This window comes from Agelaius phoeniceus, chromosome 35 (assembly GCF_051311805.1).
Source record: "Agelaius phoeniceus isolate bAgePho1 chromosome 35, bAgePho1.hap1, whole genome shotgun sequence".
In the NCBI taxonomy this organism is placed as follows: Eukaryota; Metazoa; Chordata; class Aves; order Passeriformes; family Icteridae; genus Agelaius; species Agelaius phoeniceus.
In genome coordinates, this window is record NC_135299.1 from 558,115 (window position 1) to 580,385 (window position 22,271).

The 22,271-nt window shown below is 65.5% G+C and overlaps 2 protein-coding genes across 6 annotated transcripts; one reads left to right on the forward strand and one right to left on the reverse strand.

Moving 5' to 3' along the window:
- Positions 1-1,588: 1,588 nt before the first annotated feature.
- NCKAP1L (NCK associated protein 1 like) lies at positions 1,589-14,635 on the reverse strand. The gene is made up of 31 exons (XM_054649281.2): positions 14,498-14,635; positions 13,939-14,049; positions 13,692-13,784; positions 13,483-13,539; positions 13,260-13,402; positions 12,892-12,982; positions 12,663-12,800; positions 12,233-12,281; positions 11,688-11,841; positions 11,002-11,058; positions 10,389-10,485; positions 9,927-10,036; positions 9,414-9,546; positions 9,252-9,333; positions 8,742-8,800; positions 8,215-8,360; positions 7,489-7,621; positions 7,300-7,419; positions 6,779-6,918; positions 6,414-6,545; positions 5,892-6,110; positions 5,215-5,345; positions 5,022-5,119; positions 4,588-4,675; positions 4,422-4,504; positions 3,994-4,074; positions 3,802-3,895; positions 3,585-3,701; positions 3,134-3,243; positions 2,722-2,811; positions 1,589-2,386 (listed from the first exon to the last, which is right to left on the reverse strand). Exons 1-31 carry the CDS (start codon positions 14,597-14,599, stop codon positions 2,264-2,266), a joined length of 3,381 nt encoding a protein of 1,126 aa, XP_054505256.2. The 5' UTR covers positions 14,600-14,635; the 3' UTR covers positions 1,589-2,263.
- Positions 14,636-16,261: 1,626 nt separating this feature from the next.
- GTSF1 (gametocyte specific factor 1) lies at positions 16,262-18,703 on the forward strand. Of its 5 annotated transcripts, none has more exons than XM_077192701.1 (5): positions 16,262-16,872; positions 17,437-17,563; positions 17,647-17,772; positions 18,000-18,081; positions 18,229-18,703. In XM_077192701.1, exons 1-5 carry the CDS (start codon positions 16,825-16,827, stop codon positions 18,476-18,478), a joined length of 633 nt encoding a protein of 210 aa, XP_077048816.1. In that variant the 5' UTR covers positions 16,262-16,824; the 3' UTR covers positions 18,479-18,703. The 5 variants fall into 5 exon arrangements, with proteins under 5 accessions (XP_077048816.1, XP_077048814.1, XP_054505003.2 ...); XM_077192699.1 differs by having other exon boundaries at positions 16,262-16,917; positions 18,229-18,701; XM_054649028.2 differs by having other exon boundaries at positions 16,262-16,917; positions 17,704-17,772; positions 18,229-18,694.
- Positions 18,704-22,271: the final 3,568 nt, after the last annotated feature.

The window sequence follows — 22,271 nt, forward strand, 5'->3', positions numbered from 1 at the left end:
GGCTCCCCTGTGGCATTTCGGGGTTTATAGAAACCCCAAATTCGCACTTTTGTGGAACTTTCGGGGGGAGGGGCAGAGTTTTGGGGTGGGGGCGGCCCCTGGGGGGGGGGGTCCGTGGGCGGGGCCGGGTGGGCGCGCGCGAGACAAAAGCGGGAAAAGGGGGGGGGGGGGGAGGTTCGGGAACGCTCCGGGCTCGTGATTGACGAGCCTGAAATAAATGGGAATAAATGGAATTAAATGGAATTAAATCCGTGCCGGGAGCGGGGAGGGGGCGGCCGAGCCCCTCGGGAGCGCGGGGGGGGGGGGCGGGGGGGTCGCTCCGGGGTCGTTCCGCGCCTCCCGCTGCTCGGGGGGGGCTCATTTGGAATTTTGGGTTTTTTTTTCCTTTTGTTTTGGGGTTTTTTTTGGGTACGGGGTCGTTCCCCTCCTCCCTGCTCAGAGGGGTTTGATTTAGAATTTTGGGGTTTTTTTTCATTTTGTTTTTGGGGTTTTTTGGCGGGGGGGTCGCTCCGGGGTCGTTCCGCGCCTCCCGCTGCTCGGGGGGGGCTCATTTGGAATTTTGGGGTTTTTTTTCCTTTTGTTTTTGGGGTTTTTTTGGGTACGGGGTCGTTCCGCACCTCCCTGCTCAGGGGGGGCTGATTTGGAATTTTTGGGGTTTTTTTTCCTTTTGTTTTTAGGGGCTTTTTGGCGGGGCGGGTCGCTGCTCAGGGGGGGTTTGATTTTCATTTTTGGTTTTTTTTTCCTTTTGTTTTTAGGGTTTTTTTTGGGTACGGGGTCGTTCCCCTCCTCCCTACTCAGAGGGGGTTGATTTGGAATTTTTGGGGTTTTTTTTCCTTTTGTTTTTTGGGTTTTTTTGGCGGGGTTGGGGTCGTTCCCCCCCTCCCTGCTCAGGAGTGTTTGATTTGGAATTTTTGGGGTTTTTTTTCCCTTTTGTTTTTGGGGGTTTTTTGGAGGTGTGGGGGTCGCTCCGGGGTCGTTCCCCCCCTCCTCGCTCAGGGGTGTTTGATTTGGAATTTTTGGGGTTTTTTTTTTCCTTTTGTTTTTAGGGGTTTTTTTGGCGGGGTTGGGGTCGTTTCCCCCCTCCCTGCTCAGGGGGGGTTGGATTTTCATTTTTGGTTTTTTTTTTCCTTTTGTTTTTTGGGGGGGGGTTTTGTTTGTTTTTTTTTTTTTTTTTTTTGTTTTAACGCGGTTTTTGCCGGGCGCTTTTTCAGCCGGGTTTTTTTTTGGGGGGGGGGGGGGTCTCGGTAACACGGGGGGGTCCTCGGGGCGGGCGGGGGGGGCTCGGCGGGCGCTGTCGCCGCTGCCGGTGACTCATCCCGGAGCAGCCGCCGTGCGCGGAATGGCAACGGCCGCGGCCGCCCCATGAACGCTGCCCCGAGCTGCGCACGGGAGGGAAACCGAAAAAATACCGGGGTGGGGCTCGGGGAGAGCGGGAACGGGACTGGAAACGGGCGGGAGGGAAACTGAGGCACGGCCCCGCCGGGAGGCAGCGGGAGCGAAACGGGGGGAAAATCCCGATGGGAATCGGGGGGGGGCGACGCCTCCTGACCCCCCCGGACTCCCCCGGACACCCCCGGACCCTCTGGAACCCCCCGGACACCCCCGGACACCCCCGGACCCTCTGGAACCCCCCGGACACCCCCAGAGCCCCCGGAGGGTCCCGGAACGCCCCCGGGGAGGGGTCCCAGGGTGGGCGGCCCCTGCGGACCCCAATAATGGCCGAGAGGTGAATTTGGGGTGAAAAGAGGATTTTAGTGACAGCAGCGGCAGCGAGGGGACACCGGGGGACATTTGGGGACATTTGGGGACAGTTGGGGACAGTTGGGGACACAGTGGGGGCAGCCAGCGGTGAGGGGAGTTTGGGGGTCGCGGAGGGGCGGGGTGGGACATTTGGGGAGGGACAGGGAGGGGGATTTGGGGGTCGGGGGGACACGGGGGTCCTGGGTGAGGCGGGTTGGAGAATTTGGGGAGGGGATTTGGGGGTCCTGGAGGGGGGGGACAGAGTTTAGGATTTGGGGGTCCTGGGGGCACAGGGAGGGGGATTTGGGGGTCCTGGGGGCACCAGGAGGGGGATTTGGGGTCGGGGGTCCTGGGGGTGAGGTGGATTGAGGAATTTGGGGAGGGGAACGGGGGTCGGGCGGGGGTCGCGGGGGTGGAACAGGGGGGTCCCGGCACCGCTCGGGTGGGGTCTGGGGGGGTCCCGGTCAGTGCGGGGGGGCCCGGCCGGGGGTCCCGGGGGTCCCGGGGGTCCCGGGGGTCCCGGTCAGTGCGGGGGGGCCCGGCCGGGGGGCTCCCGGCACACCTGGCGGAAGGCGTTGCGCAGCAGCACGTAGGGGAAGCAGCTCTCCAGCATGTCCAGCGTCAGGAAGGACGACTCGGCCACGATCTTTGGTGGGGGGGCACCCAGCATGACCCATCAGCACCCATCGGCACCCATTGGTGCCCATCGGCACCCATCAGCACCCACTGGAGGCCATCGGCACCCATCAGAGCCCATCAGCACCCATCGGCACCCATTGGCACCCATTGGTGCCCATCAGCGCCCCCCCCCCATGCCGACCTCCCCCTGTGGCTCCCCCGGCCCAGCCCAGGGTGAAACATTAGAAATGTTTGCATTGAAATTGCGCCAGGTGTCCCAGGTGTCCCAGGTGCCCCCATGTCCCCCCCAAGTGTCCCCAGGTGTCCCCATGTCCCCCCAGGTGTCCCCCCAGGTGTCCCCACCAGGTGCAGCAGCAGCACGATCGAGTCCTGGTTCCGCAGCCGCGCCTTGTCCGGCTCCTGGGCCAGCTGCAGGAGGCTGCTGGAGGCCAGCTGGGGACAGAGGGGACAGCGACAGGGACACTCAGCAACAGCGGGGACACTGGGGACAGCGGGACAGCGGGGACAGCTATGGGGACAGCGGGGACAGCCACAGGGACAGTGAGGACAGCAGGGACAGCGAGGACAGGGTCAGGGACCCTGCGAGGACAGGGCCAGCCCCAGGAGGGGATAGGGACAGTGCCATCCCCAGGAGGAGACAGTGCCACCCTAGAGGGGACAGTGCCAGCCCCAGGAGGGGACAGGGACACTGCCAGCCCCAGGAAGGGACAGTGCCAGTGCCAGCCCAGAGGGGACAGGGCTGTGCCAGGCTCACCAGCAGGAACTCCTTGAGGTGCGTCTCGATGTTCTTGCTGTGCACGGTGAAGAGCGCGGCCGAGAGCTGCACGATGGCCTTGGCCAGGCAGTGCACGTTGTTGTTGTGGCCTGGGGACACCGGGGACACCGAGGGACACGGGGTGGGAGTCAGTAAAGGCGGGGACACGGGAAAATTGGGGGAAAATTGGGGGAAAATTGGGGATTCGGGAAGGCTGGGGACACAGGAAGGGGTTGGGGACACAGGAATGTTGGGGACAACCCAGAGTCTCCACAGTGCCACCTCCCTTGGTGACAGTCCCGGTGTCCCCCTGTGCCCCCAAACCCTCTGCTGTGACAATGGGGCAGTGAGAACCGCCAGCATGGGGACACGGGGACACAGGGACACACAGAGGGACACAGGGGACATGGGGACACAGGGACAGGGGACACAGGGGACACGTCCCCCTCACCGTCCAGCTCGGGGTTGTAGAGGGACGCGGGGTCAGCGGCCAGCAGGGGCAGGGACACGGCCACGAACACCAGGAGCAGGCAGGACACCTTGTAATCCTCCTCGGGGGAACAGCCCTCTGCAGAGCGGGACAGCGCGGTGACAGCGCCACCCGGGAGGTGACAGTGCCACCCAGGAGGTGACAGCGCCACCCGCGGTGTCCCCAGAGCCCCCCGCACCTGTCCTGTGTCCGGCCAGGGCCGTCACCAGCGCCGGGTCCACCTCGCACGGGACCCCCGCGGCCGAGGCCAGCTCGAAGATGCTCAGGGTGACCTGGGGACAGGGGACACGCGGTGTCACGTGGTGTCACGCAGTGTCACGCAGTGTCACGCGGTGCCACACGGTGTCACCCCCCGTGTCCCTGTCCCCACCTGGATGTCGGTGTCGGGGGTCACCACGTCCGCCAGGCACTCGATGGGGCCCATCAGGAAGGGGCAGTGCTGGGAGAACACCTGGGGGGGCGGGCGGGGGGTCAGGGGGGTGCTGGGCCCCAAAATGGGGGGATTGGGCCCCCAAATGGGGGGGTCACATGTCCCCAAATGGGGGTGTCTTGTGTCCCCAAATCAGGGGGTCCTGGGCCCAAAATAGGGGGACTGTGTCCCCAAATCGGGGGGGATCCTGTGTCCTCAAATGGGGGAACCAAGATGGGGGGTTCTGGGTCCCCAAATGGGGGTCAGGGGTGTCCTGTGTCCCCAGATGGGTGTCCTGGAGGGATCCCAGGGTCTGGGGGTGTCCTGGGGGGGGATCCCAGCATCTGGGGGTGTCCCAGGGTGTCCCAGGGGGTCCGGGGGGGTCCCACCTCCCGCAGGCCCTGCTGGGCCATGGCGCGGAAGCTCAGGATCTCCCCGATGATGGTCATGCGCTTCAGGACGTTCTCGGCCGCTGCGGGGACACGCGGGGGACAGCGGGGTGACGCGTGTGACACTGCCCTGTGCCACCCCCGTGCCACCCCGAGTGCCACTCACAGCTCAGGCGGGGCAGCAGCGCCGGCCTCTGCTCGGCCCTGCAGCAGCGCAGCTGCACCAGCGTGTCCATGTTCTCCACCACCAGCTTCTGCGGGGACATTGGGGACACTGGGGACACTGGGGGATGCTGGGGACACTGGGGGACATGGCAGGACCTGGCGTCTCCCACCGTCCCAAGGGGCAGGCAGGGACAGGGTTGAGGTGGCACCAGGATGGCCCTGCCTGCCCTGTCACGGTGCCAGCAGCAGCAGCAGCCTGTCCCCAGCCCCTGTCCCTGTCCCCAGCCCCTGTCCCCGTCCCCAGCCCCTGTCTCTGTCCCCAGCCCCTGTCTCTGTCCCCTGTCCCCATCCCTGTCCCCTGTCCCTGTCCCCTGTCCCCTGTCCCCAGCCCCTGTCCCCTGTCCCTGTTCCTGTCCCCTGTCCCTGTCCCCGTACCTTCAGCTCTGTCACCTGGGACCCCACGTGCCACATCAGGTTCTCGCTCAGGAACCTCATCCCGTAGGGCCCGATGAGCTCGGCCAGCGCCCTCATCTCTGTGGGTGGGGACAGGAGGGGACAGGAGGGGACAGGTGGGGACGCTGGGGGGACAGGGGGGTGGCAGCCCCCACCCCGAGCCCCCCCAGCCCACCTGAGACGTCGGAGAACTCGGCGGCGCTGAACGGGGGCTGCTCCTCGCGGGGCACCGTGGTGAAGGCCTGGAGGGCCGGGGACAGGAGCACGGCCCCGGTGCTGGCCTGGCGCAGCAGCGCCTCCAGGTACCTGTGGGGACACCGCTGTCACCTATGGCACTGTCACCTGTCACCCTCAGCACTGTCACCCATGGCACGGGCACTCATGGCAAGGTCACCCATGGCAATTCCACCCGTGTCCCTGAGGCCACTACCCCATCCCCACGTCTCTGCTGCCACCACCCCGTCCCCATGTCCCCACCCCACACTGTGACCCTGCCACCCCATCCCCGTGTCTCCCTGCCCTGTGGTGACCCCATCCCCATGTCCCCAGCCCCGCTGGTGGCACTGACCAGTCGGTGTAGATGGCGGTCACAGTGACCTGTCCCTGCCCCTGTGGGTGACCCTGCCACCCCGTCCCCATGTCCCCAGCCCATGGTGGCACTGACCAGTCGGTGTAGATGGCGGTCACAGTGACCTGTCCCTGCCCCTGTGGGTGACCCTGCCACCCCGTCCCCATGTCCCCAGCCCCATTGGTGGCACTGACCAGTCGGTGTAGATGGCGGTGACCTGTCCCTGCCCCTGTGGGTGACCCTGCCACCCCGTCCCCATGTCCCCAGCCCGTGGTGGCACTGACCAGTCGGTGTAGATGGCGGTCAGCGTGGGCTGCCCGCTGCCGTCGCGGGGGTGGCTCTGCTGCAGCAGCACCGCCCGCAGCAGCCGCGCCGTGTCCAGGGCCACCAGGTGTCCCAGGCGCTGCACCAGCCCCATGTAGGCCCCCAGCCCCGCCAGCACCTCCGAGGGCCGCGCCAGCTCCTGCGTGGCCTGGCTGTACCCGGCCATGGCCACGATGGCCCTGCGGGGACATGGGGGCGGTGAGGGACGTGCAGGGTGTCCCCTCGGTGCTGTGTGTCCCCGGTGTGTCCCCAGCGTGTCCCCGGTGCATCCCCACGTGTCCCTGGCATGTCCCTTGCGTGTCCCCTTGGCCCCGTGTGTGTCCCATCAGCCCCGTGTGTCCCCAGCGTGTCCCCAGCACATCCCCTCAGCCCCACATTGTCCCTTCGGCCCCACATTGTCCCCTCGGCCCCCCATGTCCCCTCGGCCCCACAATGTCCCCTCGGCCCCACGTGTCCCTAGCATGTCCCCAGCGTGTCCCCACTTGGTCAGGCGCGTCTCCAGGTGGCTGCTCAGGTACTCGGCCGGTGTCACCGTGTGCCCAAAGACGGTGAAGCTGGGGACGTGGTTGAGGCTCAGGGACAGCTCGGCCAGGGTCAGGTGCAGCTTGTCCATGCTAGGGGACAATCCATGGGGACAGTCACACCGTGTCCCCACGCCACACCCAAGCTCTGGAGGCTTCAGGTGAACTCCTGAAGTCCCCAAAGGCCACCAAAACCCCAAAGGCCACCAAGACCCAAAGGTCCTGAAGCCCTCAAAAGCCACTGAGCCCCCAGAGGCTCTGGAGACCACCGAAGTCCCCAGAACCGTGACCCTGTGGGGACAATGCCTCCCCCGGGTGGCGCTCACTTGGTGGTCAGGGTCCGGTCCCGCCGCTGGCTCTCTGTCCCCGGTTTGTCCCTTTGGGGCTCCCCCTTGCGGGGCGGCTGCTTCGGGGTTTTCTTGACGCGGGCTCTGCTGATGGTGGCTGCACAGTGCTTGGGGAGGAGCTGTGGGGCGGGGACAGGGACATGGGGACACGGGGACAGGGTCATGGGGACATGGGGACACCCCAAACAGGGCCACCATGACCACAGGCCACCATCCCCTAGGGCTGGGTTGGGGGATGCCCCACCAGCTTTGGCCCCCACGGAGGAATTCCTCATCCCAAGGGTTTGGTGGGGACAGGGGGACAAGGGGACAGAGAGGCCATGGGGACCCCGATGGCCACAGAGATCCCAGAGGTTCTGGAGACCCCAAAGGCCACCAAGACCCTACAGGTCCTGAAGGCCCCAAGGGTCACCAATCCCTCCAAAAGTCCCACACCCCCTGGACTCCCCCACGCCCCCCAAAGGTCCCAGACCCCCCAGACCTCCCCAGCCCCCCCAGACCTGCTGGCTGAGGTTGTGCTGCTCGGCGCAGGCGTCCAGGACGCAGCCGCTGCCCACCCGCGCCAGCTCCTCCAGGAACTTGTGGCACAGCCCCAGCGCCGCCGCCTCCAGCTGGGGGTACTGGGGGGGACACGGGACCCCTCAGAGCTGAGCACGGGGACCCCCAACCCCCCCCCGGGTGTCACCCACCTCCTCGGGGCACATGGGGTGCTGGCAGCGCGAGAAGTGGGCGCAGAGCAGGGGGAAGGCGATGGCGAAGCGCAGCATGGACGGCTCGTCCAGCGTCAGCGCGAACATCCGCTCCAGGGGCCGGGCGTGGAAACTGTGGGACAGGAGGGGACAGGGATGGGGACAGGGACAGGGTCAGGGGACACAGTGAGCATCCGCTCCAGGGGCCGGGCGTGGAAACTGTGGGACAGGGATGGGGACAGGGATGGGGACAGGGACAGGGTCAGGGGACATCGCGAACATCCGCTCCAGGGGCCGGGCGTGGAAACTGTGGGACAGGGATGGGGACAGGGATGGGGACAGGGGACACAGTGAACATCCGCTCCAGGGGCCGGGCGTGGAAACTGTGGGACAGGGATGGGGACAGGGACAGGGACAGGGGACACAGTGAGCATCCGCTCCAGGGGCCGGGCGTGGAAACTGTGGGACAGGAGGGGACAGGGATGGGGACAGGGACAGGGACAGGGGACACAGTGAACATCCGCTCCAGGGGCCGGGCGTGGAAACTGTGGGACAGGAGGGGACAGGGATGGGGACAGGGGACATCATGAGCATCCGCTCCAGGGGCCGGGCGTGGAAACTGTGGGACAGGGATGGGGACAGTGGGGTCAGGAAGAGAGGGGCAGGGATGGGGATGAGGGTGGAAAGGGGTGGGCAAAGGGGTATGGGGTGGGCAAAGGGGCTCACCAGAGGTGGGACAGGTCGGAGGTCTCGTCCAGCAGCTCCTCGGGCCGGTCCAGCAGGCGCGTGTGGAACACCACCAGGCTCATGGCACGGCCAACGTCCCCATTGGAGCTCAATGGCAGCGCCGCCTTGGCCACACTGGTGTAGGCCTGGGGACAGCCAGGGGACAGCCGTGGGGACAGCAGGGACAGGGGACAGCCAGGGGACAGCCGTGGGGACAGCAGGGACAGGGGACAGCCGGGGGGACAGCCAGGAGGACAGGGGACATGGGGACAGCCATGGGGACAAGGTCAGGGAGACAAAGATGGGGACAGGGAAAGGGACAGCAGGGACAGGGTCAGGGTCAGGGGACATGGAGACATGGGGAGAGCAGGGACAGGGTCAGGGGACATGGGGACAGTAATGGGGACAGGGACTGGGGGCAGAGGGACAAGGATGGGAACAGCAGGGATGAGGAGGAATGGTATCGGCACAGGGATGGGGACAGGGACATGGGGACAGGGACATGGGGACAGGGACAGCGCCAGCACCTGGAGCCGGAACCAGTCCAGGCGCAGCGCAGTGAAGTCGAACTGCTCCTGGTCATCGACTGTGGGGACAGAGGGACACGGGGACAGGGCTGGGGGTGGCAGTGCCACCACAGGGGACCCCCTGGAGCCACCACCCTTCGGGGCACCCGGGATTGTCCCAGAGCTCCCGGGACAAGGGGGACACAGAGCTGGGGTGGCACCCGCGACACGGTGAGGGGACACTCCAGGCTGGGAGGGGACATTCCGGGCTGGGAGGGGACACTCCGGGTTGGGAGGGGACATTCCAGGCTGGGAGGGGACATTCCAGGCTGGGAGGGGACATTCCAAGATGGGAGGGGACATCCTGGAGTGGGAGGGGACAATCCGAGATCGGAGGGGACACTCCGGGCAGGGAGGGAACATTCCAGGATGAGAGGGGACATCCCGAGCTGGGAGGGGACATTTCAGGCCGGGAGGGGACAATCCGGGCCGGGAGGGGACAATCCGGGCCGCGAGGGGACCAACCCGCACCTTCCTTGGCCGAGAGAGCCGCGAGGGAGCTGACGAAGGACGAGAGGATCACGGACTCCTCCTCGGGGCACACCGAGAGGTTCTGCGGGGCCAGGGCGGGCTCAGGGGGCAGCGAGGGCCCGCAGGGGGCTCAGGGGACGGGGCCACCCCCCCCGGGGCTACCTGGATGACGTCGCTGAGCACGAGGGCGTCGAAGCGGGCCAGGTACTGCCGGTGGTAGCGGCGCAGGAGCCGCAGGTGCCGCCGCACCAGAGCCCGCAGCTGCTCCAGCAGGAACAGCAGCTCCGCGATGCGGCTGAGCCGGGGGGGGCGGTCAGAGACCCCCCCCGAAACCCCCGAAACCCGCCCGGGGTGCGGCGGGGACCCCCCGAGTCACCCCGGAACTCCCGAACCCCCCCAGTGCTCCCCGAACCCGCCCGAATCTCCTGAACACCCCCAAACCACCCCAAAACTTCTGAAAAACACCCGAAACTCCTGAACCCACCCAAAACCTCTGAACGGCCTCCACAAGGACCCCCCCCCAAAAACCCACCCAGTGCTCCCCAAGCACCCCCAAAAACCGCTGAAACCCCCCCCCCCCTAAACCCGGAGGGTTCCCACCAGTGTCCCCCCTGTCCCCTCCCTGTCCCCTCCCTGTCCCCTCCCTGTCCCCTCCCTGTCCCCTCCTGTCCCCACCTGTCGCTGAAGTCCTCGGGGTTCTTGCTCTTGGTCACGTGCTCGGCATGTCGCGACAGCCAGCTCACCTCGTCGCGACACAGCGACAGCGCCACGAACACCAGCAGGGCCTGGGAGGCGGGGGAGGAACAGGGGGTCGGGACCCCCCAAAAATGCCTCCCAAAACCTCCCAGAATCCCCCCCAAATCTCCCGAAATTCCTCCCGAATCTTCCCCAAATCTCTCAAAACCCTCCAAAATCTCACGGAATGTCCCAAAACCTCTGAAACGCCCCCTAAATTCTCTCAAATGCCCCTCAAAATCACACCCAAATTCTCCCAAACCCTCTCCCAAAATCTCACAAAAGCCCTCCAAAATCCTCCCTAAACCCGAAAAATCTCCCCAAATCCCCCCAAAATTTCCTCAAATCCCCCTAAAATTTCCTCAAAGCCCCCCAAAGCCCCCCCAAAGCCCCCAGCCCCACCTTGGGTCCCAGCAGCCCGGGCTGATCCTCCAGCAGCGCCGCCAGCTCCCGCACGGCCCCGCGCAGGAACGAGCGCCGGCCCCGGTGCAGCGCCGGGCTGGGGGGGCACGGGGGGGTTTGGGGGGGCCCCGGGGGTCTCGGGGGTCGGGGGGAACCGGGGGGGACACGGGGGGACAGGAAGGGACAGGGGGAGAGGGCAGGACCCGGCGCAGGAACCAGGGGTGGCCCTGGGGCAGTGCCGGGCTGGGGAGCACAGGGGGGTTTGGGGAAACCCTGGGGGTCCCCGGGGGTCGTGGGGAGTCAGGGGGGACCCGGGGGGGACTCGGGGGGGACACGAGGAGGGGGCAGGACCCGGCGCAGGAACCAGGGGTGATCCCATGGGGATGGGGGAGGGCTGAGGGGATTTGGGGGGCTCAGGATGGGGACGGGGGGGGGTCACGGCCAGGGTCACCCAGAGGACAGCAAAGGGCAAAGGGGGCGGGGTGGGTGAGACCTCCCCAGGAACCCCCCGGTTTTGGGGTGCTCTGGGCCCTCCCACGGCCCCAAACCCCCAGGACCCCCCCCCAAAAAACCAAAACCCCCCCCAGTCCCCGGACCTGAACCCCCCCCGGACCTGTGCGCCGCCGCGTGCTCCCGGCACTCCCGGACATCGGCCACGCGCTTCCCGTACCTGGCGAGGGGCACCCGCACCTGGCACCGCACCTGGCGCCACCCCCGGAGCCCCCTGGGCACCCCCGGGCACCCCCAGAGCCCCAGGTACTCAGGAGAACCCCCCGAGCACCCCCAAAGTGCCCTGAATAACCCCCCCGGCACCCCCAGAGTCCCCAGTGAAGCCCCCAGACCCTGGCACCGCCTGTGCCACCCCCTGCCCAGGCAGTGCCACCCCCGGTGTCCCCATCGTGATGTCCCCCCCCGGGCAGTGCCACCCCCGGTGTCCCTGTCCCCATCCCTCCCTGGCAGTGCCACCATCGGTATCCCCGTCCCTGTCCCCCCCTGGCAGTGTCACCCCCCGGTGTCCCCCCACCCCTGGCAGTGCCACCCCCGGCAGTGCCACCCATGGTGTCCCTGTTCCCATCCCTTCCTGGCAGTGCCACCCCCGATGTCCCCACCCTCACTCACCCCCAGGGCAGTGCCACCCACGGTGTCCCTGTCCCCATCCCTCCCTGGCAGTGCCACCCCCGGTGTCCCCGCTCACCCCTGGCAGTACCACCCGCGGTGTCCCCGTCCCCACCCCTGGCAGTGCCACCCCTGGTGTCCCCATCCCTCCCTGGCAGTGCCACCCGCGGTGTCCCCGCTCACCCCTTGAGCCCCCCCAGCAGCTCCTCGGTGACCTTGTGCACCGCGATGGCCTCGTCGCGCACCAGGGTGACAAAGAGGGACCCGCGCAGGGCCTGGCGCCACAGCTCCTGGCACGGGGGGGTGCCCAGGGCACCCGGGCACACCAGGAACCCCACTGGGGGGGACACGGGGTCAGGGACCCCAAAACGGGGTCAGGGACCCCAAAATGGGGACAGGGACACCAGGGACCCCAAAACGGGGACAGAGACCCCAAAATGGGGACAGCCAGGGCAGCCAGGGCACCCGGGCACACCAGGAACCCCACTGGGGGGGACACGGGGTCAGGGACCCCAAAACGGGGACAGGGACCCCAAAACGGGGACAGCCAGGGTACCTGGGCACACCAGGAACCCCACTGGGGGGGACACGGGGTCAGGGACCCCAAAACGGGGTCAGGGACACCAGGGACCCCAAAATGGTCACCAGGGGTTGGGGACACAGCCCAGGAGGGTTTGGGGACACGGCCCAGGAGGGTTTGGGGACACTCAGGCAGTGCCAACACTCACGGATGATCCAGCGCTCCATCACCTCCAGGGACAGGTACTCACAGGCCATCTGGGGACAGCAGTGCCACCACGTCACTGTCCCCTGAACCCCCAGTGCCCGTGTCCCCGTGTCACCGTACCCCTGTCCCCATGTCACCACACCCCTGTGCCTGTGTCACCGTACCCCTGTGCCTGTGTCACCACACCCCTGTGCCTGTGTCACTGTACCCCTGTCCCTGTGTCACCATACCCCTGTGCCTGTGTCACTCACGCTGTCGCAGGTGACTGGGCTCAGCCTGTCCCCCTGTCCCCATGTCACTCACGCTGTCACAGGTGACCGGGCTCAGCCTGTCCCCATGTCCCCATGTCCCCACAGGTGTCACTCACGCTGTCACAGGTGACCGGGCTCAGCCTGTCCCCCTGTCCCCATGTCCCCACAGGTGTCACTCACGCTGTCACAGGTGACCGGGCTCAGCATGTCCCCCGCGGGTCCCAGCAGGGACAGCAGCTGCTCCTGCCGCCACAGCTCCGCGTCCCGGCAGCGCCGCGCGAACGGGGCCCGCAGGGACAGCAGCGCGCAGCTCACGGCCTGGGGACAGCAGCGCCACGCTGGGGACACCGCCCGGACACACGGGGCGGCCCCCACAGGGGGGTGGCCCTGCTGGGGACCCCCGACCCACCTTGGTGTGGGGCCCAAACTCCTCGGGCAGCTTCTTCAGGGGGTGCTCGTACTCCAGCACCATCTGCGCCAGGCGGGGGAAGCTGGGCTCGCTGCGGGGACACGTTGGGGACACATTGGGGACAGCCTCAGGGCTGGTTCTGGCATTGGGGACACAGTGGGGATGACCCCAGGATGACCCCAATGAGGCCACAGCCTTGGGGACACACTGGGGACAACGCTGGGCTTGGGACACAGCCCTGAGGACAGCAAGGGTGGGGACACGGCCCTGGGGACAGCACGGGGTCAGTCAGGGTGGCCCTGGGGACAGCCCCGGTGGGGACCCAGCCCCGGGGACAGCAGGGTGGCCCTGGGGACAGCAGGTGGCACCTGGCGCCGTGGCTCATCTCGTGCGCGCACTGGTAGAGCCCCAGCAGCAGGCGCCGCTCCTCGGCGCGCGCCAGCAGCAGCACCAGCGACACGTAGGTGACAACCAGGTCCAGGTAGCCCTTGGTGAAGTCGTAGTTGATGTGCTGGAGGGGAGGGGACAGCGTCAGGGCGCGGTGACAGCGGGGACAGCGTGGGGGGGGTGGCACTCGGGGGTGGCACTCACGATGTCGAAGAAGCACTGGCTGGCGTCGATGGTGTTGAGCAGCTCGTACACGTGGTCCTGGGGACAAGGGGACAGCGCCACGTCTCACCGCCGTGTCCCCCGGCCCTGAGGGACCCTGGCTGTCCCCCATGTCCCCCATGTCCCTGGCTCTGAGGGACCCTGACTGTCCCCCATGTCCCCTCTGTCCCCCCTGTCCCCTCCCGGCTCACCCGGAACTCCAGCACGTCCAGGAAGGTTTGGTAGAACGGAGCCAGCGCCCGCACGATGTCCCCTCTGTCCTTGTGCACCGGGCCCAGGTGCTGCTGTGGGGACACGGGGGGGACAGCAGCGTGGGTGGCACGGGGGGGACACGGGGGGGACAGCAGGGACACAAGGGAGGGGACACGGGGACAGCAGGGACACAAGGCAGGGGACACAGGGACACGGGGACACAGGGACAGGGGGACAATGGCTCACGGTGCTGCTGCGCACGTCCAGGTGCGGGAATTTCTTCAGGATGAACTTGGCCGAGGCCTCCATGGCCTTGTCCCCGAGGAAGGGCGGCCGCGTGCGCGGGTCCGAGCACGTCTGGGGGACCCCCGGGTCAGAACCCCCCGAAACGACCCCAAAAACCCCTCCTGGAGCTGGGACACCCCAAAAAATAACCCCAAAACTGAGACACCCCTCCCCATAATATCCCCCCAAACCTCCACCCTACCCCAACCTTCCCTGGAACCCCCCAAATTCCCCCTTAGGGTCGGGATCCCTCCAAACCCCCCCCAACACTGAGACACCCCCTCCTCAAACCCCCCCAAACTCCGCCTCCAGGGCTGGGACCCCCCAAACCCCCCCTGTCCAAGCCCCTCCCTGCCCAGGACCCCCCCAAATCCCCCCTAAATCCCCTCCTGGGCTGTGCCCCCTCCCCAAATCCCCCAAATCCCCCCATCCCTCGCTCCCCCCGATCCCCTCAGCTGCTCCCCATGGCCAGGGGGGTTTGGGGACCCTCGGGTGACCCCCAGGACCCCCCACCCCAGACCTTTTTGAGGTTGTAGACCCTCACGAGGACCCCCCGGCCCCGCTCGTTGAGCAGCGTCAGCTTCTCGGCCAGTTTGTCCCCGTACACCGAGGGCAGGGACATGGTGGCACCTCGGTGGCACCCCCAGAGTCCCCAGAAGGCCCCAAACCCCAACTTCCCCTTCCTGGGCTGGGCCCGGCAGCGCCGGGGCCGTGGGGAGCACGTGACAGAGCCGCCACCGCCCCGTGACACCGCGGGGACAGCGGCAGTGGGGACACGGGTGGCGCTGGCCCGCGCCACCATCGGCCCCATCGGGGGCTCCGCCAGCCCCAGCTCAGGGCCCGAAATCGGGGACCGGGCCCTGTACGGGACCAATTTGGGCCCACGGAACCCAAATTCACTCCCGTTTGTGCCCCTTTTGGGTCTCTTTTGTCCCCAATCTGGTGTCATTTGTCCCCAGTCAGGGGACGCCAATCTAGGCCCATTTTACCCCAATCAGGGCCCTATATGGGGTCACGGCCCTGTATCAGGGTCACGGCCCTACATAGAAACAATTTGAGCCCATGGAACCCAAATTCACTCCCGTTTGTGCCCCTTTTGGGTCCCCTTTGTGCCCCTTTTGGGTCCCCTTTGTGCCCCTTTTGGGTCCCATTTATCCCCAAATGGGTCTCATTTATACCCAGTCAGGGTACCCCAATCAGGGCCCATTTTACCCCAATCAGGGCCCATTTAACCCCAAACTGTGCCCTTTAACCTTAAACTGGGCCCATTTACCCCACTCAGAGCTGATTTACCCCAATCTGGGCCCATTTACCCCAGTCAGGGCCCATTTACCCCAATCTGGGCCCATTTACCCTAATCTGGTCCCATGTAGCCCAAACTGGGCCTATAAAACCCCAGTTTGGGCCTGTTTGAGCCCAGTCAGGCCCCATTCAGACCCAAATTTTCCCCTGTTGCCATCGATGCCTTAATTTTTAACTTTTAAATTGTTTTTTAGTTAAACAGAACAATCCTCCTCATCCCAAAATCCAAGGACACCGTAACAGCCTCAAGCCCAAAAATCGTAAACAACAGGGAATTGACAAAATCACTCAGGAGGATGGAACTTCACAACACAAAACTTTAATTAGACAAATAACCCCAATACACAAATGAACCAAAAGTTACAAAGGTGCGAAAATATAAAAATATCATTTTTTTTTAGTCCATTTGGGTCCAGCTTGGGTTTAGCCCCAGCCAGGCTCTTCTACTTTAAAGCCTTTTAATTAGGAATTTTTAATGAATTCTTAATTTATTTTGGGAAGAAAGCTTTTAATTTTTAATAAATTCCTGTCGGAGCTCAGTCCATCCCTCCGGGTGTCCAGAGTTTTGCCAAGGGGCTCGGAGACCCTGGCACGCAGCCCAGAACACCTGGGGATCTGATTTTGACCCCTGGAGCAAATTACCAGCTTTGCATGAGGACCTGAAAGTCACACAGGTTTGAATGGTGTAATAACAAAAATATCACAGGGTGAAAATGTCGATTTTAGGATTTTTGGAATGGGGGTTATGAGGACAAGATGGAGGAAGTTGGGCCTGTCCTGTCTTTCTTCTCCTTCTTCTTCTCGTTCTCCATTTTATTGCAGTGATGTTGGCACTTTGGGATTGGTTTAGAGTAGAAGTGCACTGTCTAACATGGGTGACAGGTATTGGGAATTAAGTGTAAATATGATACACGTAGTTTGTGGTATAAAAGGACAACACCACCCCGGGGGCGGTCACAGTGCCTGCGGCTGCCCTGCTGAGCTGACCTTGGCTGGGCAGAAAGGAAATGTTATAGATAAGAATTAATAAACAACCTCAAGACCGAAAAGCGAAGGGTCCAGACTCGTTTTTCAGCCGCGCGGGCCGAAGCAGAGACGCCCTGCGCATCTCGGGGCAGGAATTAACGACCAAAAACCCGAGAAATTCCCCATTTATTTTCAGCGCGTTCCAGGCGGCGCCGCGGCGCCCCCCAGCGGCTCGGAGGACCCGGGAGCGGCGCCCGTTGCCGCGGTAACGGCGACGCTGCCGTAAAGCAAAACCGGCGCTGGTGAGACCGGACCGGGACAGAACCAACTCTGGTGAGACCCGAACGGCACCGGTGGGACCGAACCGGGACCGAACCGGGACCGAACCGGGACCGAACCGGGAGTGGTGGGACCGAACCGGGACTGCCTGGACCAAACTGTGGCCGGTGAGACCGAACTGGGACTGAACCGTGCCCGCTGGGACATAATCGGTACCGAACGGTGCCCGGCGGTACCGAACGGTGCCCGGTGGGACGTAACCGGTACCGTGCCCGGTACCGTCGGGCCCCTCGGGCCCGCATGGAGCCCGACGCGCTCGTGCAGTGCCCGTACGACCGGAGCCACCAGGTGCGCGTGTCCCGCCTGCCCTATCACCTGGTGCGCTGCCAGCAGGTGCGCGGGGGACAGCGGGACAGCGGGACAGAGGGACAGGGGGACAGGGGGACAGGGGGACAGCGGGACAGGGGGACAGCGGGACAGCGGGACAGCGGGATGGGGGGGACAGGGGGACAGCGGGACAGGGGGGCAGGGGGACAGCGGGACAGCGGGACAGGGGGACAGGGGGACAGCGGGACAGGGGGACAGCGGGATGGGGGGGACAGAGGGGCCTGTGAGTGGTCGGTTTTGGGGTCCAGGACCTGCCGGGGGGTGGCTGTGAGGGTCTGGGGTCTGCAGGGGTTTGGGGTCAGGGTCAGCAGGGATTTGGGGTCGGGGTCTGCAGGAATTGGGGTTTCAGTCTGTGAGGGTCTGGGGTCTGCAGGAATTGGGGTCACGGTCTGCGGGAATTGGGGTTTGGGGTCGGGGTCTGGGCGGGTCCGGGCTCGGCGGGGTCTCAGGTTTGGGGTGCAGGGCGGGGCTCGGTGTCGTCCCCGCCCCCCCTTAGCCCCGCCCCCCCCGTGTCCTTGTCCCCAGAACAACCCGCAGGTGTCGCGCACCTTGGCCACGTGTCCCTTCAACGCGCGCCACCGCGTCCCGCGCGCGCTCCTGCGCGCCCACGTCACCTCGTGCCCCGACAAACTGCCACTCGAGCTGCCCCCAGGTACGCTGGGACCCCCAGGTGTGCGCCCAGGTGTGCCCAGGTGTGCCCCCAGGTGTGCCCAGGTGTCCCCAATGTCCCCCCAGGTGTGTCCCAGGTGTCCCAGGTGTGTCCCCTCACCGCTGTCCCCTGTGTCCCCGCAGAACCTGAGGACATGACCAAGACAGCGCACACCTGGCAGCCCCCCCCGTGCCAGGAGGACTGGGACGCAGGTGAGGGTCCCACGCTGTCCCCATGGTGTCCCCACAGGCTGGCACCGTGTCCCCACGGTGTCCCCCATAATGTCCCCATCATGCTCCTGTCTTGTCCCCATGGTCTCCTCATGGTGTCTCTGTTGTGTCCCCACCATGTCCCCATCCTGTCCCCATCCCTGTCCCCATGGTGTCCCCGCCGTGTCCCCATCCTGTCCCCACTTTGTCCCCCCGGTGTCCCCGTGCAGAGCTGAGCGAGCAGGAGCTGGAGGAGCCCCCCCCGTTCATCCTCCAGGTCACCAAGGGGGACCTGCCCGTCCCCTGCCACAGGTAGGACCTGGGGACAGGGCTGGCACCACCGCTCGGGGGGGCGGGAGTGTCCCCAGTGCCACACTTGGGTGTGTCCGTGTGTCCCCAAGTGCCACACTCGGCTGTGTCCGTGTGTCCCCAAGTGCCACACTGAGCTGTCCCCTTCAGGACACCCGAAGTGACTCCCCCCGACCCCGCCGCCCCGCCGGAGGGGCTGACGCTGAGGAAGCCCCGGCCGGCGACAGCGGGACCGCGTTTGGGGACAGCAGGACCGCGTTTGGGGACAGCCGGACAGCGTTTGGGGACATCAGGACAGCGTTTGGGGACAGCGCGGCCCCGGCCGGTGACAGCGAGGGGGGTCCCGGGGGTCGCGGGGCCCGGGGGGGCCCCCCCGGCTGTCAAATATTTCCGGAAATAAAAACTCGTGCGGGAGCTGCCGCTGTCCCCGGGGGGCGACACCGCGGCTGGGGACGGCGCCACCCCCATTGGTGTCACCCACCCCCCGCCACCCCCGCGCTGGTCACTGCGGGCTGGGGGTGTCCCCTCCCAGTGGCCCTGTCACCCCCCCTCGTGTCCCTGCCACCCTCCCGGTGTCCCCCTGCCACTCCCCTGGACGTGTCCCTGCCACCCCCCTCGATGTGTCCCTGTCCCCCCCCTCCCGTGTCCCTGTCACCCCCCCGTCCTGTCCCCATGCCCTTGATGTCCCCCCGCCACCCCCCTGGTGTCCCCCTGTCCCTGTCCCTGTCCCCCCCCTGTCCCGTCCCCTCCCCCCATTCCCTTTCCCCCGATCCGGCGCTCCCGGGAGCGATTTTGGGCTCGGGGGGGGCAATTTTGGGGCATCTTGCGCAAGGTCCCGTTCCCCGTCCCCCCCCCGTGCCCGGGGTACTGGGACAAAGGGGGGGGGGGTCCCCATCCCATCCTGGGGGGGGGGGGGGGACACCCCACCTTGACCCCCCCAACCCCACCCTGGAAATCCTTCCCCAAAATTGTCCCAGAGCGTCCCCGCCCCCGGGACCCCCCCGGGACCCCCAGGAGGGGGGAGATCCCCGCCCCCCCCTCCCCAAATTCCTCCTCCTTTCCCCCCCCCCCCCCGCGCCGGGAGCTGACTCCGCTCGGAGCCGCCGGATTTGGGGCGGAAAAAGTGGAAATGGGAATTTCTGTGTCACCGCCGCCTCCGCTGCCGCCACCCCCCGCTCCCGCCCGCCTTTTGGGGCACAAGAATCTCCTTTTTATCCCTTTTTATCCCTTTTTATCCTTTCCCCCCTTTCCCAGGGGTTCGCCCCGCTGGGTCCGGCTCGGGGCGGGGGGCGGGGGGGGCCTGGAATGTTCTGGAATTGTGGAAATTCCGGGATCGCAGCTGCGGGGCGGGATCGGGATCGGGATCGCCACCCCCGCCCCGATCCCAACATCTGCTGCGGGCCCGGCCTCTCCCTGCCTGATCCCGCTGCATTTCCCCCAAAATCCCACCCAGATCCAGGCGGGATTTTTCCTTTTTTTCCCCCCATTTTTTCCCTATTTTCCCTATTTTCTTTCCTCCTTTTCCCCCCCTTTTTTTTTCCTATTTTTTCCTTATTTTTCCCTATTTTTTTCCTTTTTTCTCCCTTTTTTCCCCTATTTTTTCCTATTATTTTTCCTAGTTTTCCTATTTTTTTCCAACTTTTTCCTAACTTCTTCCAACTTCTTCCAACTTCTTCCAACTTCTTCCAGCTTCTTCCAACTTTTTCCTAACTTCTTCCAACTTCCAATTTCTTCCAATTTCTTCCAACTCCTTCCGATTTTTCCTGTTTTTCCCTATTTTTCCCTTTTTTTCCCAGCTCTGCCCCCTCTCCCTGTGTGTCCCGGAGTTTTTCCTGCCAGGGCGGATCCGGGCGGGGGTTGGAAAATCGGGATCGCCGTCCCCGCCTGGGAAAAAACAGGCGGCTCCCGCTTTTCCACCCATTTTTTAATGGCGATTTTTGTTTTCCCTCTCTCCCCCGGGCCGGGAATTCCCTGGGCAGGGAGGCTCTGGAATGTTCCGGGGCCATCCCAAATCTCTGTCACCTTTGTTGTCCCCAAATCCCCAAGGGGATTCTGCCCCTGGCACTTTTGGGGGGATTTCTGGGGGTTTTGGGTTCACCCGAGGGGGTTTTGGTGGCTTCTCCCGGATTTTGGGGCTGCTGGGATCCCCCAAAAAGAGGCCCGAGGCAGGAATTTGTGGGGAAAACAGGGAACACCCCAAAACTCAACATTTCACCCCAAAAAAGAGAAGGGGGGGGAGCGGCCCCAAATCCGCTCCTGCTGCTCCAGCCGGAAAATCCCGGATTTGACCCCAAAATGCCCCATTGGACCTTGGGGGTGACCCCAAATGAGGATTTGGGGATATGGGGACACGGGGATTTGGGGATATAGGGACACAAGGACGTGGGGACACAGGGACACAAGGACATGGGGACATGGAGATTTGGGGTTATGGGGACACGGGGAATTGGGGACATGGGGACACAGGGATTTGGGATTATGGGGACACAGGGATTTGGGGACGTGGTGACACAGGGATATGAGGTTATTGGGACACTGGGACATGATGACACAGGGATATGGGGTCATGGGGACACAGGGACATGGGGACCTGGTGACACAGGGATTTGGGGACACGGGAACACAGGGATTTGGGGTCATGGGGACACGGGGACATGGAGATCTGGTGACACAGGGATTTGGGGACACGGGCACACAGGCACAGCCAGCACACGCGTGTGGCGGCTCCCTGTGCCGTGTCCCTGTCCCCACATGTCCCCAGAATGTCCAGCCACACTCACACTCCCCCCAGTGTCCCCCCTGGTGTCCCCCTGTGTCCCCCTCGGGCTGGCCCCATTCCCGCCCCCCGTGTCCCCTCATGTCCCCCCCCGTGTCCCCCCCCCCGGCCTGGCCCCATTCCCGCCCCCCGGGTTCTCCAGCGCCTTTTTGGGAAGCGCCGGTGCCGGGGCCCCCCCGCGCCCCCCCCCGCGCCCGCCCGGGCTCCGGGCCAGCCCCGACCCCCCCGCGCCCCCCGGGGCCAGAGAGGGGACACGGAGGGGACACCAGGGGGACACGGAGGGGACACCGCGGGGACACCAGGGGGACACCGCGGGGACACCGCGGGGACACCGCGGCACCGGCTGCTCCGGGGGGGTGGCGGCGCCCCGGGGCCCCCCAGGAGTGGCCGGGGGGGGCGCGGGGGGTGACGTGGCCCCGCCGCCGGCCGGGCTAAATACGGGGCTGTACACGGGGCTATATACGGGGCTGTACACGGGGCTAAATACGGGGCTGTACACGGGGCTGTACACGGGGCTGTACACGGGGCTAAATACGGGGCTGAGCCGGCCGTGAGTCAGGCCCGGCCCCCCCGGGCCCCCCCGGTGACTCAGGGGAGCGTCGGGACCGCGACGGGCACGGGGGGGGGGGGGCCCACGGCGGGGAGGGGGCACTGGGGACACCCCTGGGGATGGGGGTAGGGGTGTTCCCCCCAAATGGGGCTGGGGGCACTGGGGAAAATGGGGACGCCCCCCAGGAGTGGGGGCTGTGGTTGTACCCCCCCAAAATGGGGCTGGGGGCAGCCCTAGGGGTGGCCGGGGGTCTGGGGGATGTCTCTGGGATAGGACCCTGGGGTGACCCTGGGGTGGGGGGACAATGGGGGGGCAGAGCAGGAGGGGATTTGGAGCTTTGGGAATTTGGGAATTTAGGAATTTAGGGACATGGGAGTGTGGGAACTTGGGGATGTGGGGAGTTGGGGATGTGGGGAGTTGGGGATTTGGGGATGTGGGGATTTGGGAATTTGGGGGTTTAAGAACACGGGGGTGTGGGAATTTGGTGATGTGGGGATCTCAGGATTTAGGGATTCGGGAATTTGGTGGTGTGGGAATTTGGGCACGTGGGGACACAGGGATGTGAGAGTGAGGAACCTGGGGACAGGGGGACAGAGCCGGGCCACGCGCCGGGCCGCGGTCACGGTGTCACTGCACGGTGTCACCACGCGCGGCCCGGGTGTCACCACACCCAGTTCTGGTGCCACCACCCTGCGCGTGCCCGGGGCCGGTGCGGGGCAGGAAAGGCCCCGGCGCCAGCTCATTGTTCCCCCCGCCACCCCCTCCGCGCCCGCCACTTCCCCCCCGGGCACGGAAACGTCCCCATTGTCCCCAGAGGGGCACAGCGGGCACACGGGACAGCGGCGACGCGCGGGGACACGGGGGGAC